We start from the raw sequence: 17,521 nt of genomic DNA, 5'->3' as shown, positions 1-17,521 counted from the left end.
ATTATGGTGTAGAACAGAACAGGGGGGACAGGTTGCTCTGTGAGTTTGATTCCATGATGGTAAATACGGCTCCATGTGCGCAGAGGAGAAAGCCTTCAATGGGGACATCTGTTCAATGTGCGGCTTTTACAGTTACAGCAACCTGTGCACCATCAGCACCGCCATGAACTGAGGCCGACCCTGGCTCGCAGCAAAAGGTTTATTTATGAACGCATGAGGACAACAATAGACATTGTTATTCCAGTGTAATTGGCCTCCGAAGGGGAGAGAGAAGATGATCAGATTGTTTTAAACGGCGCTCTTGTGATTTAAATGCCGCGTATGCACCTCTGCAGATGTCACCATCAGACAGACAGCGACGTCGATGAGGAGCATTTACTTACCACGGTGATATATGACGTCGGTTCTGTTAATTGGTATATGACCACTAGCTAGTAATTAGTCACGCAGATAGCAACCCTGCAGCAGAATGCCTAAAATCATTGTCAGCTAAATAGGCCAAATCCCTCTGGGTTCATGTGTAGCCTCTGGGTTAAATTAACACTCATATTTTACTGTGTAATAATAACTAATAATGTTGACATTTAAAGTTTAAAACGTGCAACTCGTCCAAATAGGGCAAATTAAGTGTAGCACTGGCGGTGTTATAGGCTAACACTTTAGCTAACGCGCGTCCACTCTCTCTCTCTCTGCCATTTAAATACAAATGAAATAATAATTGCAGCCATTGTGTCATTGCCTTCGTCCTTGCATGTGTGTGCGCGCGCACTTTATAAAGATTAATAATGTGTGCGGCCATTGTTTTGTTTTGTTTTATTTTTGTATTGTTCATGTATATATATTGTACCTGTTGAGGAGTCAGTCAGTCGGAGGGGCCGCGGTTCTGGCTGCTGGTGATTGAAGTGGATTGTTCTCGCTTGGTGTGTGTGTGTGCGCGTGCGTGCGTTGTGGCAGCAGGGCAGGGGGAGAGAGAGGGAGTTGCATGCAGTGTGGATCTGTGGATGAAAACACATCCGAGGAGGAAAAATCAATGCACCGCGGACATCACTGAGACTGTCACCACGGTAGGGTTTTAATTCACATTATCACTTTTTTCATGCGCTTTAGTTTAGCCGCTCAATCTATAGCACCCTCTCCAGCCTCTATAGCTCCATGGGCTATATTATTATTATCATATGCGGTTTGTTTTATTTGAGGAGAACAGAGCGAGGAGAGGCAATCAACAGCAATTAATCAATCAATATGGGGTTCCCCCCGCGTGCACTTATCTTTTAGCGTCAACAGCTGCGATCATCATGCTATATATAATCCAACATGTGTGATCTAAATTATTGAGCGCCTACTGCTTCATTTGGTTCTAAATTTAGCTACAACTCGTTGGACTCTCTCCGTTTTGACGGTTCAAGAAGAAAAAACCTAGGCTATGGGTTTAAATGTTTTGTCTATATGTGGATAAATAAATAAATAAATAAATAAATAAATAAATAAATAAATAAATAAATAAATAAATAAATAAATAAATAAATAAATAAATAAATAAATAAATAAATAAATAAATAAATAAACCAAGACTAATAATAAATGAACAAACAGGCAATATTCGACTATATATTTATATTTGGGGGAATATAAAAGGGGTCAACTCTAAATGATAGGTTCGTAGCCTGAACTTCCTGAAGAAGGCAACAACAAAGTTTGCTATAGATGTAGCCTATTAGCTTTAATGTATAAGCAACAAATACTAGCCTATAGTAGGCCTATAGCCTATTCTGGTGATTTAAATGTTTGCATAAAATGTTGAAATAATTAACAGCACGGCTAAAACTGCACTGGAAGTCTATCATAATTTAGCATGTTTTCCCCCCAGCCCATGCACGCCTTTCAGTTTTTGCACACTACAGGATGTAGGCTATTTTAGGAGCGGCGCGGTAAATTAAATCCCAAAAGATGTCCAACGCTAGAAACATAGGAATTAATCAGCCGCTCCATCTATCAGCCAACGTGTAATAAAAGGAAGCGACATGGGTTAGGCACATGATGTGATGAATAATCCTCCTGGTCGTTTTAATTAACTTTTCCCTGTCCCGTAATGACCAGGCTGGTCAACAGAGCCGGTCAATAAGCATGTTAATATCAAACAAATAAAAAAAACTGGAGGATGATTAAAAACCTCCCGCGTTATTAAATTTGAAATTCAAATGAAATGTATAGACGAAGCCACCGGCCGCATGCACGCTGCATGCTAATAGCCGCTCTGGGGATAGAGGACAGGAGACCCCCAGGCTCCATGACCACACACACACACACACACACACACACACACACACACACACACACACACACACACACACACACACACACACACACACACACACACACACACACACACACACACACACAAACACACACACACACACACACACACACACACACTCACACACACACACACACACACACACACTCACACACACACACACACACACACACACACACACACACACACACACACACACACGGCCTTATACAACAAGTTATAAGTTCCTTCATTATGTAACAGGAGGTCTGTGCGCGCGGTGCGCACATGGGCCTATTAGGATGGAATACAAAATGTCAACGAGCCGAATGATAAACCAATTCCATATAGCGTCATAATATCGTCTTTATTTTTCTGTCTTGCTCTGAGAGAGCAATCATCACCGCACTTAAATCAGCTGCACATCATGGGATTCTGGTACCAGTTCGCACCCGCTGTGCAAATGTCATCCATCCATCCATCCATCCATGAACCATCCATCCATCCATCCATCCAACACCATGCACCTCAGGTGGCTGGTTGCAGCAGTTGTGGCATTTGTTTTTATTTGTTATTATTGTTTTAGATTGTGAATTGTATATTCGTTTAATATTCGAACAGCAAAACTTTTTTCTTCCTGAATTTCAGTCAACGCACACGCTGTAAAATACTGAGTCTTAATTGAACTCATGTGAGAGAGAGAGTAAAGAATGGACCCGCGCAACTCGAAAAGAAATGTCTTTTACACTCTTGGAGTTGCATTAACACTGATGATTTTTACAGTGGCACAGAATTACCACCAAAACTTGTAAATATAGGATATTTAATTTTCTTTCTTTCTTTCTTTCTTTCTTTCTTTCTTTCTTTCTTTCTTTCTCTCTTTCTTTCTTTCCTCTGCTCTATGAAAAATGAATCATCCTCTGGAATGCAACCGTTTCAGTTTTAATAAAAGGAAGAAAGAAAAAAGAAAAAAAAACATAATTGAACAGCAATTACAGCATAATAATGTGAACGTTTGAGGAGACATAATATAGGTCTGAGACAGGGAACAATAGCTACCTTTATAGCCCCCCTCGTAATAATAATAGTTGTGTGTATATTATAAGTTAAGAAATTAAAACATGTCACCGAGGGCAATTTATGTCGGAGCTGCTTGCCTGCTCTGGGGGCCACGCGGAACTTCCTTCGATGACGGGGCCCGCATGTAAAGCCACGAGAAAACACCGTTATTTCCAACATCAGAGCGACTCCACAACGACAAAATGTATATGAGCAAGAATGACTGTATATGGAGTAGAGATATTTCACCTATATTCCAAAGGTATAGGACTATACAGCTACTGCAAAAACACGAATGCCAATGTAACCCCGCCAACAGTTATAAAAGAGTGAAACTCGTCCAAATGCCAACTCATGGAGTGTACAAACGCAATAGCCCATTATAATTATGCACTGTGTTGTTTTATAATGTCATTTATATTGTAAACAGTTATGTTTAGAAAGGGTTTATTTTTTAAAGACTTAAGGACCCTTATATTGAAATGCCTTCTTGATTAGAAGAGGTCACTGTGACTTTTGGCCTAGTTAAGGCAGGTTTGTGAGTTTAGATGATTGCACTCACTGGATAGTAATCAGCTGTGTGGGCTTGCAAACGTCATTTGTGTTAGAGGCACCACTGCTTCTCTGTGCAACATGTGAAGCTTTTCTTTCTCACCTTCTACATACCTTCACCAGGAGGCAATGCTTTTTTACTGTGCTGTTCCTGCCAAAGTGTATAGCTTAACTTCAGCTCAACAGCGAGCTAAACTCCAATTCCCCATAGAAAAGATGAAGAACCACTACGGAAGGCTATAACACTCAGGATTTTTAGGCCACCCGCGTCACCCGCGTTTTGTTTATATATATATGGAACAGCAGTGCTCTGTAGCCTACATTTCAATAAGTGCCCTAATTCCCTTTACGCGCATTGAATTGTGTAGCAAATTTAGAAATTCTATATAATTTACAACTATGCACAAATGTACTCCCATGCATACAAAAGCACATACACATTTGCACTGTACACTCTCTCGGCAGTCAAATTCTCGGGCTTTTGCAGTGCACCCTAGTATCCCTGCATGCATGCTATACATGGGTCATCTTTTTTTTAAATAGATATTTATGGAACGCAGCGCTGTGTAAATTTCAATAAGTGGCCCTAATTCCTTTTCACTCTCATTTAACTTTAGCTTCTCTTCCGTTCCTTTCTTATGGAGTGGGTGGGTGCCTGGGAGGGAGGGAGGGAGGGGCCCGCTGTCTCGAGTGCTCTATTGATGACCTCACGGTAGAATGTGGCGGCGGCGGCGCGGACACGGCGCGCTCATTGGTCGCCCGCGTGTCACAGCGGCACTTCAAAGCCCGGAGAGGAGCTACAATCGTGGTGGAATGGGCGGAACGCATCATTGTATTGCACACCTCTAAAAAAACACACTGCCTCTCGATTCATAAATATAAAAAGATCCTCAGAGGAGGGCAGGTTTTTTTTTTGTGGGATGGCAACTTCACTTCTAGGGGTGAGTCTTTCTCTAAAGGGGCTTTTTTATCCTTGCTGGTTTTAATTAGTTCCCTGTATTGTCCGGATTCTTCTTCGGCGGAGAGGGATTAAAATTATCCGTCGCTCACAGAGGGAAAAGACAGTGCTTTGATTATATATATTTTTTTCAAGCAGCAGGGTGTTTGGAGTCCTAGGGCTGCAAGGGCAGGCTGAGATTTACTGAGATTTAGTTCACTTCATCCACACGGCTAGAAGTTTATAGTGCTATTGCTCAAAGCCCTGTTGCTTTGCTTCCATGTCCCATTTGTCTTAAATCTGTGCTCCCTCCGATCAGCCATAATTCCGTGCTTTATTCTCGTCTAGATCTAACAGGTAGGCAACGGCGATCTCTTTTACCCGAACTGCAATGTGTGTTAATGAACCTATAATTTCATGCTGTAGCCTATAGCTATACTTTAGCCATTCATTCTCTGACTGAGAACAAGTTTTCCCAGTCGGGAGTAAATTGTGATTATTGTCGCTGCATAGCAAACTGTCAGTGTCACTGGTGTTTTGTATGCACGGTCGGATTGACTGGTCACTTACCGCTGTTCCCTTTCTTGTCAGGAGGAGCCGAGGTTAGGATCGACTCCTTTAGCCATGTTGGCTGCAACATGTAACAAGATAGGGAGCCCGAGCCCTTCGCCGTCCGCGATTTCGGATAATTCTTCATCTTTTGGAAAAGGTTTCCATCCGTGGAAAAGAGCCACGGCGAACAGCTGCAGCCTCGGATCCGCCGGCCTGTCCGGCTTCGGGGTGTCTCACTCTCGTAACGGGGGCGGGATATCGGACTCTTTCGGCACCAACTGCTCCACGGGATCCAGTGCCTTTTCACTCACGTCGGGCGCCTCGTCCGGCTCCCACTTTGGAAACGACTACTCCGTGTTCCAGGCGTCCGTCTCCACCAACTCTCAAGAATCCAGCCACCAGCCGGTCTTCATCTCCAAGGTGCACACGTCGGTGGACAGTCTGCAGGGCATCTACCCGAGGATGAGCGTCGCGCACCCCTACGAGTCCTGGTTCAAGTCCTCCCACCCCGGCATCCCCACGGGAGAGGTCGGCACCGGCGGAGCATCGGCGTGGTGGGACGTGGGAGCGGGCTGGATAGACGTCCAGAACCCGAACGGAGCCGCACTACAGACGTCACTACACTCCGGTGGACTCCAGACGTCCTTGCACTCTCCTCTGGGGGGATATAACACCGATTACTCGAGTTTAAGTCACTCCGCGTTCAGCACAAGTCCCTCTCCGCACCTGTTGACTACCGGGCAGCATCTGATGGACGGCTTCAAGCCGGTGCTGTCGTCGTATCCGGACTCTAGCCCCTCTCCGTTGGCCGGGGCTGGGGGCACAATGCTATCCGGAGGACCGCCCGCGTCTTTAGCGGGGTCCCCGCGGTCGTCGGCGCGGCGCTACTCGGGCCGCGCCACCTGCGACTGTCCGAACTGCCAGGAGGCGGAGAGGCTGGGACCCGCGGGAGCCAGCCTCCGGAGGAAGGGTCTCCATAGCTGTCACATCCCCGGCTGCGGGAAGGTTTACGGGAAAACGTCGCACCTAAAGGCGCATTTACGGTGGCACACCGGCGAGAGGCCGTTCGTGTGCAACTGGCTCTTTTGCGGGAAGCGGTTCACGCGCTCCGACGAGCTCCAGCGACATTTACGCACGCACACCGGGGAGAAACGGTTCGCGTGTCCGGTGTGCAACAAGAGATTTATGCGCAGCGACCACCTGAGCAAACACGTAAAAACTCACAGCGCCGGGGGGTCCGCGGGCTCCGGCTCCGGTGGCAGCGGAGGGAAGCGAGGGAGCGATACCGACAGCGAGCACAGCGCGCCGGGCAGTCCTCCGTGTCATTCCCCCGACCTGTTGCAACCACCAGATTCCGCCCCGGGAGTAGGCATGAACGGCCTCTAACTCCGTTCGTTTAAGTATAATGTTTTTTATTTTCATGTTCTGTTTTTTTTGACGGAGTTGTGTCCAAGGAATAATGAAAGTGGACATATAGACTATACTGTGATGTATGCAACATGCTTCATCAGCGCGGTCACTGAACGAGCAATTTTAAGTTTGTTGACTTTCTCAAGTGCTTATACGACTACTAATGACACATAGTTGTCCACCATAAAACCTCCCATTAATAATACAGGATTCTGCGGTGTCAAACTGTGGTCCGGTTGGTACTTGTGTTGTGGGCACACATGCAGGCAGGGCACAAATTGAAACTTTTTACGCACAGACTGATCCAGGGTATCCTCGATGTTTTTACGCAAAGCAGGGTGTTAGAAAGCAAAACATAGTTAATAATAAACAAAGCTCTAACAAATAGTTGCTACGATGTGGCTCTGCCAAGTTGTGTTACTGCTGACATTACTCTTCAAACCAATCTCTGGCACTTTATTATTGAGCAGCAGAAATTATTCCACTTGTATCCCTCTCTATACGGGGGTATATAACCAGAAGAATAATGGACGCCCAAACATTGCGGGCTTCTCAGTGTTAAATTGGCAATGTTCTCCTTTATTGTAAAGACAAAGAATTTGGAAAACAGTCGGAAGTATATGTAAAGTAAATGATTTGAACATGCTTGAATTAAAGGCCTATAATATTTCTATAATTCCTACAAAACCTGTGACTCGCTATGCAGTCATATAATGGACACAATACGTTGGAGGGTACATTTAGGTCTGATAAGAATGTACCGTGCATGTTCACAATCACATCATATACTTCATTACTTCATATTATAAATTCTTTATTTGTTTTCCACATTTTAAAGAAGACAATTTAACATTCAGGTGCCCACCATGTTTAGGTATAGATCAGAACCCATCACCTATAGAGTTTAATGATGATCAATATTTCTGCCATGATCACATCAGCCCGGTTGATAATGGCGAAAAACACGCATCCCATTATATAATTTAACATTCGCTCCACAAACTATAAATGAGCGCCGAACCCAAGTCTATATAGGCTAGGCTATACTTGCATTTCATTGCAAATCTGTTGTACATAATACTGAGAAAATGTAGGTTTAGAGAGTATAATTACGCACCACTGTAAAAGGTGAGTTATGTATTTGTCCAGGAGACGATGATTTTGTATAGGTATTTCTAGTTGTACATTGACTCTAGTAAATATCTGAAAAATGTACGGAGATGTATTTGGATTTTTCTTTGACATTGATTATATAAAAAAATGTTATTGTGGGGAGTTCTATTTAACCAGGAGTTTTCTTGTATTTTAGGGGTCTATCATTAGACGCACTTTGAATTTATTTGTAAGATTTTGAAATCATTTGACTGTATCCGCTCATTTAATTTAAAGCAAGCATGTTGTAAAAGTGACGTTAATTTTACAATATTTTTCTCCCCCCCCTCCGAGACTGGCTTTTATTTAAGCCACTCAATAAAGTCACTATGGATTCAGAATCATCTCGTCAACTCACTTTATTTATGTATTTGTTTTGTTTGTTGACTGAGTCAACAGATGGTTTATTATCTTAGACCCTAGTAGGTCGTCTAGAAACTTATATATTTATATATAATATTTCGCATGCAATGCTTTGCTCAAGTCATGTGGCCTCGTCGTCTTTATACAATTCCTTCAACATTTTAAAATAACTCAGTTATTTTGTCGAGGAAAATGCTGAAGGTGAATGTCTTATTTGTGTTGAACATATTCTGTAATAATGCAGATTATAAGATTTATCTTCAATAATCTCGAGAAAATAATTTGAACCTCAGAATCTTTTTTATTTCATGGTCAAATAAATGTGATGATCAAATGTTCTCAATTAATAATAATACCAATAATACTAATAATAATAATAATAATAATAATACAATTCTCAGCCAACGTGTGATGTTGCAACAGCATAGCCTATATAACCAAGACAGCGCACGTGCACGGTGCACCAGGTCTATTGAAATAGCAAAAGTATAGCAGATCAACAAGCTCAAAATGGGTGCGATCTGCTACTTTTGTGTGACGCTGCAGTGTGAATTAAAAACACAAAGTTAAAACATGGAGATAAGAGGATTCTGTTCGACGGCAACGAATACAGTTTTCTGGAGAAAACAATAAAATAAATGTTGCTCAATTAAATCTAAAATCAGAGTCTCCTGCATGCATGCATGCATGCACATGCCGCAACACTTTATTGCAGAGTCAGACCTAAGCCACTCATGCCTTGTGTATACTTATATCCTTAAAAGTAGGCTATATGGGTATGGCCTATAAGTCATGTTTTCTTTTTTGTTAAAACAAAACGTTTTGTGTTAAAGGTTAAATCACTATTATTATGATAGTGTTTGTTCAACAATTCTCCCTGTCTCTCCAATTCTATAGAACAGAAAATACATGCGGGTATAGATGACACATTTTCAGCCAATCAGGAAAAAGTAGCCATTCATCAGCAAGTTTCAATTTTGTCCATTCATTTCTTTGTGTCATCAACAATTCCACTTGTTTAATTTGTATCCTGACTGAGTTCTCTGATTGGATAACATTGGTATCCCGACCTGAATATGCATTTTCTGTTTAATAAAAAAAGCTGCGGAGACATGAACACTCTATAGCAATGAGTATAGGCCTATATGCACAATATAGAGCTTTTAAACACTTAATTTAACTAAAGAAAATCACTTACCCTATACTTTAAATACAATGTATTGTTATCTTCATTAATCATTAGTTCCATAGTTTTGAAGCAATATTTCAACGCATTTATCAGAAACGTTTTTTCGCAATAATTTTACTTAAACGTGAAAAGAGAGGGGGTGGGAGGAATCACCATAACTTCAGTTTGGCCTACTCGACTTCCATATTAAAATACAAAGGCTTGACATTTGCTCCAGATAGAATTATACATGCAGGCTATGTTGTTTATAGTTAGTTATTGTAAAGACATTTTATTTTAAATCTTTCCAAAATGTTGTGTGTATACATCTAGATTGAAAGATGCCTGATAATTTGGTTTTGGTAGCCTTCCTTACACCATGCTTCTCTGAATGGTATGCCTATATTCCTTCCATATAGGCTATGGCGTTGTAGGCCAAACTTCCTTTAAAAACGAACATGCTAGGCTGTTTACGCACAGCACGGCTACACAGTAAATAATTATCTTACTTATCTATATCTGTGGTACTGTGTGGTGGTTTATACAAACCAGCCTTTTATGATTTACATTGCAATTGTGTGTAGGCTCACTAGGCTGTAGGTTCGACAATGGATATAATACAGCCTTTAGCCTATATGCCTATAGTTTTTATTCTACTGCGTAACATTTCGTTTTCAATTCAGTGTAGTGTTTTGTGTTTTCTGTTTCTTAGGACTTATCATACGTATTTTTAAAACCTAACCATACATTCTTAATTTGTCAAAGTTCTCTGGTAGGAATGGATACTTTACTTATTAGTGCAACAGCGCCATCTTGCGTTCCTGTCTTCCCCCAACAGCGGCGTGTGCACTTCATTTAGCCTTAGGCCTATATTACTTTGAGGGAGAGAGAAAAAAAATACTGATGATATGATCATCAATTTGACTTATTGACAATTTGCCTATTGTCGCCTACTTTCCCCTGTATGATCATTAAACATGATAGCTTTTGATAAACCCTATAGCATATTTAGCTTTATGTCTCCATATTGTTACCTAACAAACACTATTATGTAAGCAAATATTTTATATAAAAGAAACAGTCCACATGTTGTGATTATGACCAGATGGCATACAAGTTTAACACTGCCCAAGTTCATATGGTGAGATGACACAGTAGGCAGTATAGGCTAAAGTAGGCGAATATGTTATCTTCCTCATGGCTGCCTAGCCGATCTGCCTTTACTGCCGAAAAGCCTTCCATTACTTTAATAAAATGTGTTTTCAGAGTGCCTATCCACCTTTTTCCTGTAACCCATACGTTTTGCAAAATAATTTAAGTGGCCAGGTCTATGAAAACAAGGATAATTAAAATAGCTGATCTACAAGCTGATCCACAGTGACACATTGTGAGGTTGTACATCTGTTATTTAAAAACACATTGAGAATAAATCGAGTTTTTTAAACATTTTAATTAAAAAAGGCACAAAATATTTTCAGATGTGGAAAATTACATATAATCTGGCGTTCCTTGACGTGAAGAAATGTGGGAACCACTGGTTTACAAATGTATTAGGAAGCAAGCCCAAATAAGCAACTACTGTACACTTTAGAATAAAGCCCAAAAAAAACATCAACCAGCAATACCAATAATGTATTTGCAAGTGACTTTACAGAAAAAACAAGTCAAAGGTTGCTTATAATAAGCAGACATGGCAACACTGCTTGAAGGAAGCAAAGCGCACACAGGGTGTAAGCACACTCGGGCGCCAAGGTGTGGCAAAAAGCCGCTCGTGGCAGGCGTCTCTTCCTGTTTTTTAGAAGAAAGATTACAGAAGGAAGTGTCATGGTCACGTGACTGCTGCGCTATGACACTTTCATGGGAGCCAAATCTCGCACCGGAAGTTACATGAATACAAAGCAGGGAATGGAGCAAGCTGGACCAGCTCAAAACAAACATTATTTATGAACCATTGAGACCTGTGTCATATAATCGGTTCAGGAATATAAAAGAAGACATATTATAGTTTGTTTTCTAATAACTTGCTTTTGGATGTGCACAGAGTGCACAGTACATCATTTTATTTGAGGATTTAAACAGCAGCAGGTATCGTTTCTGTTCCGTTTCTGTATCGCAAGATTTGGCTGCCAGACAGGAAACGGTGGACAGTCTCGCGATACTTGGCACGTTCAGTACTTTTTGCTCTTTAGATACCTCGATAAAATTACACAGTGTACACAACGAAAAGCAACACAGCAGACAATAATGTGTTATACGTCTTCTGTTATTTACCAGAAGCGATTACTTTACAAAAGATCTCAGTCATTCAGAAATAGTGTCTGTTCATGAGCTGGTCACTGAGCTCTCATTGACCCCAGTATATTCTGCCGAACTTCCTGGTGTAGTTTGGGTCCCATGGTGCGACGAATCTGTCGTCTAGAATTGTGTGATAGCGAAAATGATGTCAGTGACCTTACCTCCATTTCATATACCTTGGTTTTTAGACAGCTGGTGGATGGAAATTAAGCTCCACCCACGTGGCAGAATGCCGCATCGGCCAGTTTACCGGAAACACTTGCCGGGTGGGTGGAGCTTCATTTCCATTTCCAATAAGCAACCATCATGGTTGCTTATTTTTCATACACCATTGGTGTACGAAAACAAGCCCACATGAGTTACAAAGTAACCTATGCTATAACAGGCTATAACACACATGCATACATCCAGGACCGTCGCTATAGGCACATGCATGATGCAAGGCCTATAGCACCTAATATTTATTTAAAAAAATAAACTCTTGCTCACACACACACACACACACACACACACACACACACACACACACACACACACACACACACACACACACACACACACACACACACACACACACACACACACACACACACACACACACACACACACACACACACACACACACACACACACACACAGCTAACATAAAATGTAATATCGGAGAATATTGTTATCTATTATTATTTATCAGTTCGAGTTCGACTTCTGTAGGCACTTTTATGAATGCATTCAGTGGCTGACGTGGGCCATCACAATCAAAGAATGTATTCATTTCACAACATAGGAGATATGGGATGTTGTGCGAAAAGGCCAATATTGGACATCCCTTTAGTCTTCTTAAGGCCACATAGCAGGCTAAACTACAAGTTTCCAGTTTAGACCAACCAGGGGCCCCTCAGCCCCATAGCCTAGGCCACACATAGGGCAGGCTACACTATTGTATACGTTTTAGTCTTCCTAAGGCCACACAGGGAAGGCTAAACTATTGTATTACGTTTTGGTATTCTTAAGGCCACATACTGTAGGGCAGGCTTAGGCTACTATAGGTCTGGGGCTTCTCTTCCGTCTCCCTTGCGTCTTTTCCCAGGCCCACCCGTCGAGTCAAACTGGTGAGAGCTCCAGAGCTCACGAGCGGCCTGATTAGCCCCTCTCTACCCACCCGACGAGCCCCATATTGTGCAACTGTAGTTAATAATTGACAGTGCATGGCCACACACACTTAAAACACGGTGTCATGGTTACCGGGGCAACACAGCTTCACTATTCACAGCACACAATAAAATCCTCTGTGAATTTTGTAACCCAGAGAGTTTACAAATGTATAGGCCCATAGAGCGTCGCAGTCCCGCCCCCTTCGAGGGCATCAGAAGACAATTTCCCATTCATTTTCCCATAGATGTTTCAGAAAGTGACCTTTAAGCCTCGAACAAAGCCAACTCGGATGATGACAAATCATGACAAACATGATTAGAAAAAAAGGGCAGTGTACAACACTAAATTGTGTTTATTGTCATCATCCAAGTTGGCTTTGTCTGAGGCTTTAACCCATTCTGGGCGGGAACCCCTTTTGGTGTTTTACCCCTTCAGGCCGGGAACCCATTTTTGGGTTCTGTACAGTATTCAAAAAAATGTAGAAAACGTAGTATCGGCCTCAGGTCTAGGTCTTTAAATAAATACTTTTTGAAACGTCTATGGAAGAACGAAAGGGAAATTCTCTTCTGGTTCACTGTTCTGAAAGGGGGTGGGGGCTCAATACCGGCTCAGAGTTAGTCATGATTTTACGTGCTATGTTTGTAACCCATCTAACACTTTCTGTAGCCTACAGGTTTCAACCAGCAGTGGACTAAATACAATCTCAGTGGTTCACATCCTACAAATAATGTGTAACTTTAGGTGTTAAATAGCGATATATTCCAATAGTAATCAGTGCCATAACAGTGGTCTGCCTGTCTCTCCATCTCTTTAGTAAACAGAAGATACCAATTTCATCAAATCAGGATAGACATACACACATAGGAAGTAATGCAACAAAGAAAGCTGATAAATTATATAAATGATCTTTGAGGGTTTCTCTCTCCTGATTGGAGTAAAGTTTTAACCCACCTGAAAATGTATTTTCTGTTTACTTAAGAGCTGGAGACAACTGTCACTGAACTATCAGAGAAAATACCGGAGACCGGTACATTGTCATTGACGAGGTCTGCATTGGCCATTGGTTCAGCCATGGTGTATTTTTTTTTATATACAGCGCTGTCATCCAAAGCACTTTACAATGTGCATTACTTTCACCCATTCACATGTACCAACGGCAGAGGAAACCATGCAAGGCAGCAACCTGCTTATCATGGAGCAGTTGGGGGTTCAGTGTCTTGCTCAAGGACACTTCCGACAATATTAACAGCCATCGGTTCATCTCGGGGGCTCACACACTTGTGGGCCGTTCCGAATCACCGCCATCATGTCTGCATTCTGGACGGAGGGCTGGGCTGTGAGTGACAATGCCGGTCCGGGGGCCCAGGGCGGGCCTCACCTGATCTGATCTGCATGGGACCAGAGGCCCCTATTAGAGGGAGACAAGTCTTGTCATTTACCTCAGTGGTTCTCAATGCCTCACAAGTATTTTCACAATATTTATCTGTGGAACTGAACAATTCCAAGTGCAATTTTGACCTGATTGTCAAGATTCAATTTATCGACTGAACAAGCAGGCCGGCTCTATTAGCTCAAAGAATTTCAGCACTCAAGCAGCAAACCAGGTTAAAATCAGGGGTAGAAGAGGAAAGTTACGTAGTGCTGCTTTTACCACAAAAAAAATCTAAATTATGTTTTACATTTTCTGATATACCCCAAATTGGGACACCAGCTAAAAGCAGCTTAAATGTCTAAGCAAAACACGACTGATGCAATGAGTCACCTTTCAAGCGGAGGCTCTCTGTCTCGAGGGACATCCTCTCTCTCCTCAAATGCACTGAGTTTTGGTTCGGAGGCGAAAACGCCAGTTGACCCTGACGTGATGCGGTGCATTGGATTCCCCCGCTCTGTGAGCAAATCACCATGTTGTGCTCACTGCTTACACGACACCACTGATGCATCTGTGGCCAATTTGGTGGTGAGGACCCCCCCCCCCCCGCACCGTTATTGTCATCAAACCAACCAATCTCCTGGGTAAGGCAATTTGACAAGGTTCTGAGGTTAGTGCGGATAAATTGACAGTAATTGCTGTTAACGTGGACATGGCAGCCCTCTGCAGCACACAATGGGTTTCGGTCGTTTTCACACTTTGTCTGCATCACAGATGCTGTCCTGGGCAGTAGCCTACCTGCCTCATCATGGCCGGGAACACCTGGCTCCTAAGATTCATTGTCACAATCTCTCCTGATTTTACAAACATGCAAGCCTGTAAACACAGAATTTGATGATCGCTGCCAGATATGGATATTATGATCACGAAAGCAACCGATTATTGGTAAAGCAATATTCGTTCTAACAGACCTGCTAAGAGTCAGTGAAATAAACGTGCTTCCCCACGTTTATTTCTGGTTGCAGGGACAGAAAGCAAACCTTTCCCAGATGACCATGAGAGGTTTGGATGGTTCTTAATATCGTACAAGATCAGTGTGACAGTGTGACCAAACACTGTCACATGTGCTGTACATGCCTATCAATGGTGCAAACTTGCTAGTAGGGGTGTAACGATATAGTAGCCTAACTGCATCAAAAAATGTACATGTAAACACTTAAACAGTCAAATATCGTTTGACTTTGCATCGTATCATTTTGCAATGCAAATAATCGTTTGTATCAATACTAAGTAGCCTACTTGTGGTTGTATTTAGCAATTTAAGAACTTTTCCATTCCATATCGCTACACATCGGTAAATGTGTGTATTCTCTGTATGTGTTCATGTCAAAGTGCATGTGTTCAAATATCCATGTATTTGCCATGAGAATCACTGTTTTTACTTTATATCAATAAATATTTCCCTTCAAAAAAAATTTCACACAGATTTAATTTGCTAAATAGTTTCTGTATCGATTTTAAATCATTGAATCGTATTGCCATGAATTAACCAATATCGCCCATGAATCGTATTGTCAACCACGTATCGTGATATGTTTTGTATCGCTGTTAAAATGCAATGTTCATCCCTACTTGCTAGGTATAGTGCATGGACATAGATAGTGTAGGGAAAACTTCAATTATCCTCTTTCAAACTGCAAAGAGTTTGTTTCATAAAAATCCACCGTAGACATGTTATGAGCTACTTTCTGTCAAGAAATTCTGTGCAGGTGATTCTTTTTCTAAGTGTTGGGGTTTGAAGCGCTTGTCGAAGTCACTGAACCGCTCTGCGTACCACCCGTTTCGAATTTTCACATAATTGAGGCAGGCCTCAAACTCCAACACTAATATCACGGCAGAGAATTTCTTGACAGAAAGTACCTCATAACATGAAGAGAATACGTTTTCCCTACAGCTGCAATGTTGGTGAGTTTAACATAGTTTAATACAAGCAGATCGGAAATGCAATTTGGATCAATGGCATGTCAATGGTATTGCAACTCTAGATTCATCCAATTATAAAAAAATATAGTGTGTTGCAAATTGCTGCTACTGACCCGCCAATATGGAGGGTATCACAGAGCAGGTGGTACAGTGGGTGGTGAAGGCACCTCGTGGGAGACAAGAGGGTTCTCCAAAAAGGGTCCAGTGGGGGAGCTTGCGGCCGGGGCACCTGCAGGCCTCGATCTGTCCCTTGGAAGGGCCCAAGCTGTTCAGCTTCTGCCACGATGTTCTTCTCATTATCCTTGGCCTCGTTGAGAGCCTCGTCTCTGGAAATACGCAATTCCTCCAGCACTCTCTGCCATTTCATCTGAGCCTGAAGTCTCTTTAGCTGCTTGAGTGCCTCATTGCTAGCCTGGCTAATAAGCCAGACCGAATCAGCCATTGGCAAAAAAGAATTGCCTGCCTTGCAGCCCTTTTTGGCAGAGTCTATGTGGGCCTCGCCTCCAGTATATGTGGGTCGGTTGCTGGAGAGGAGGGAGGTAAATGTGACAAGGTGACTATGACCACACATTATCACGAACAGGTACCAAGGCCAACTAATTGTGCTGTACATGCCCACCACCCACACTTGCTGGGTGGTGTATGGACAAACGGAAAAGTTTGTAGCAAAGCTACAAACTTTAGGTTCTTTATTCAAGAAAACACTACCAAACACAACACAATCATAGAGCTCTCTCACCGTAGCTCTGCTCTGCTCAGGATCCTAAAACAGTCAAAACGGCATTCAAGACATTAAATAGGTTTGCCAGGAAACACACCTGCAACCACTGATTGGGGCCAAATTGGGCCAAACCATCTCATTGTTTTTGTGTCAAAGAGGGACACTGGACACTGAAAGCAAAGTTAAAGATCAACAAGTTTAAATGAAATGTATATGTATTTTTGGTTTATTTGAACATATAAACAGAAGTAACACTGTAAATCACCCCGCTATTTGGTCTGTCTAGTCAGTGGGAGAGGCCAAATAAATGTCAAATAAAATGTATCATGACAGGAATATTTGACTTGTCAAATATCACATTACATCACAGTATAATTTGCATGCTATCTGAAATAGTTTGACTGATTATTTGACTTAGACTTGGCATATATAAATGGCAAATGGTGCAAATGGCTGCATTGATTGTGCATTACATTCACATTCGTACACCGATGGTGGAGGAAACCATGCAATTC

General features: G+C 42.1%; 2 protein-coding genes across 3 annotated transcripts; one reads left to right on the top strand and one right to left on the bottom strand.

The window, feature by feature from the left end:
- The first annotated feature begins 4,671 nt into the window (after positions 1–4,671).
- On the top strand, positions 4,672–8,290 carry sp8b (sp8 transcription factor b). 2 transcript variants are annotated; one of them, XM_079504663.1, is made up of 2 exons: positions 4,672–4,845; positions 5,433–8,290. In XM_079504663.1, exons 1-2 carry the CDS (start codon positions 4,825–4,827, stop codon positions 6,777–6,779), a joined length of 1,368 nt encoding a protein of 455 aa, XP_079360789.1. In that variant the 5' UTR covers positions 4,672–4,824; the 3' UTR covers positions 6,780–8,290. The 2 variants fall into 2 exon arrangements, with proteins under 2 accessions (XP_079360789.1, XP_079360790.1); XM_079504664.1 differs by lacking the exon at positions 4,672–4,845 and adding an exon at positions 4,863–5,198.
- A 5,360-nt stretch (positions 8,291–13,650) lies between these two features.
- Positions 13,651–17,037, bottom strand: LOC306924896 (uncharacterized protein). The gene is made up of 3 exons (XM_079503583.1): positions 17,025–17,037; positions 16,399–16,809; positions 13,651–14,321 (listed from the first exon to the last, which is right to left on the bottom strand). Exons 2-3 carry the CDS (start codon positions 16,725–16,727, stop codon positions 14,204–14,206), a joined length of 447 nt encoding a protein of 148 aa, XP_079359709.1. The 5' UTR covers positions 16,728–16,809; positions 17,025–17,037; the 3' UTR covers positions 13,651–14,203.
- Positions 17,038–17,521: the final 484 nt, after the last annotated feature.

This window comes from Electrona antarctica, assembly GCF_951216825.1.
Source record: "Electrona antarctica genome assembly, chromosome: 6".
NCBI classification, from domain to species: Eukaryota; Metazoa; Chordata; class Actinopteri; order Myctophiformes; family Myctophidae; genus Electrona; species Electrona antarctica.
This window is presented reverse-complemented; position numbering and strand designations above follow the sequence as displayed.

What these genes read in the sequence shown, in the direction of transcription:
- sp8b (XM_079504663.1), top strand. Translation starts at nt 4,825, where the DNA reads ATGGCAACTTCACTTCTAGGG. An exon ending in TGGCAACTTCACTTCTAGGG is followed by an intron (nt 4,846 to 5,432) that starts GTGAGTCTTTCT and finishes CTTTCTTGTCAG; the next exon opens with GAGGAGCCGAGGTTAGGATC.
- LOC306924896 (XM_079503583.1), bottom strand. Translation starts at nt 16,727, where the DNA reads ATGGCTGATTCGGTCTGGCTTATTAGCCAGGCTAGCAATGAGGCACTC. An exon ending in GATACCCTCCATATTGGCGG is followed by an intron (nt 14,322 to 16,398) that starts GTCAGTAGCAGC and finishes GGTCCCATGCAG; the next exon opens with ATCAGATCAGGTGAGGCCCG.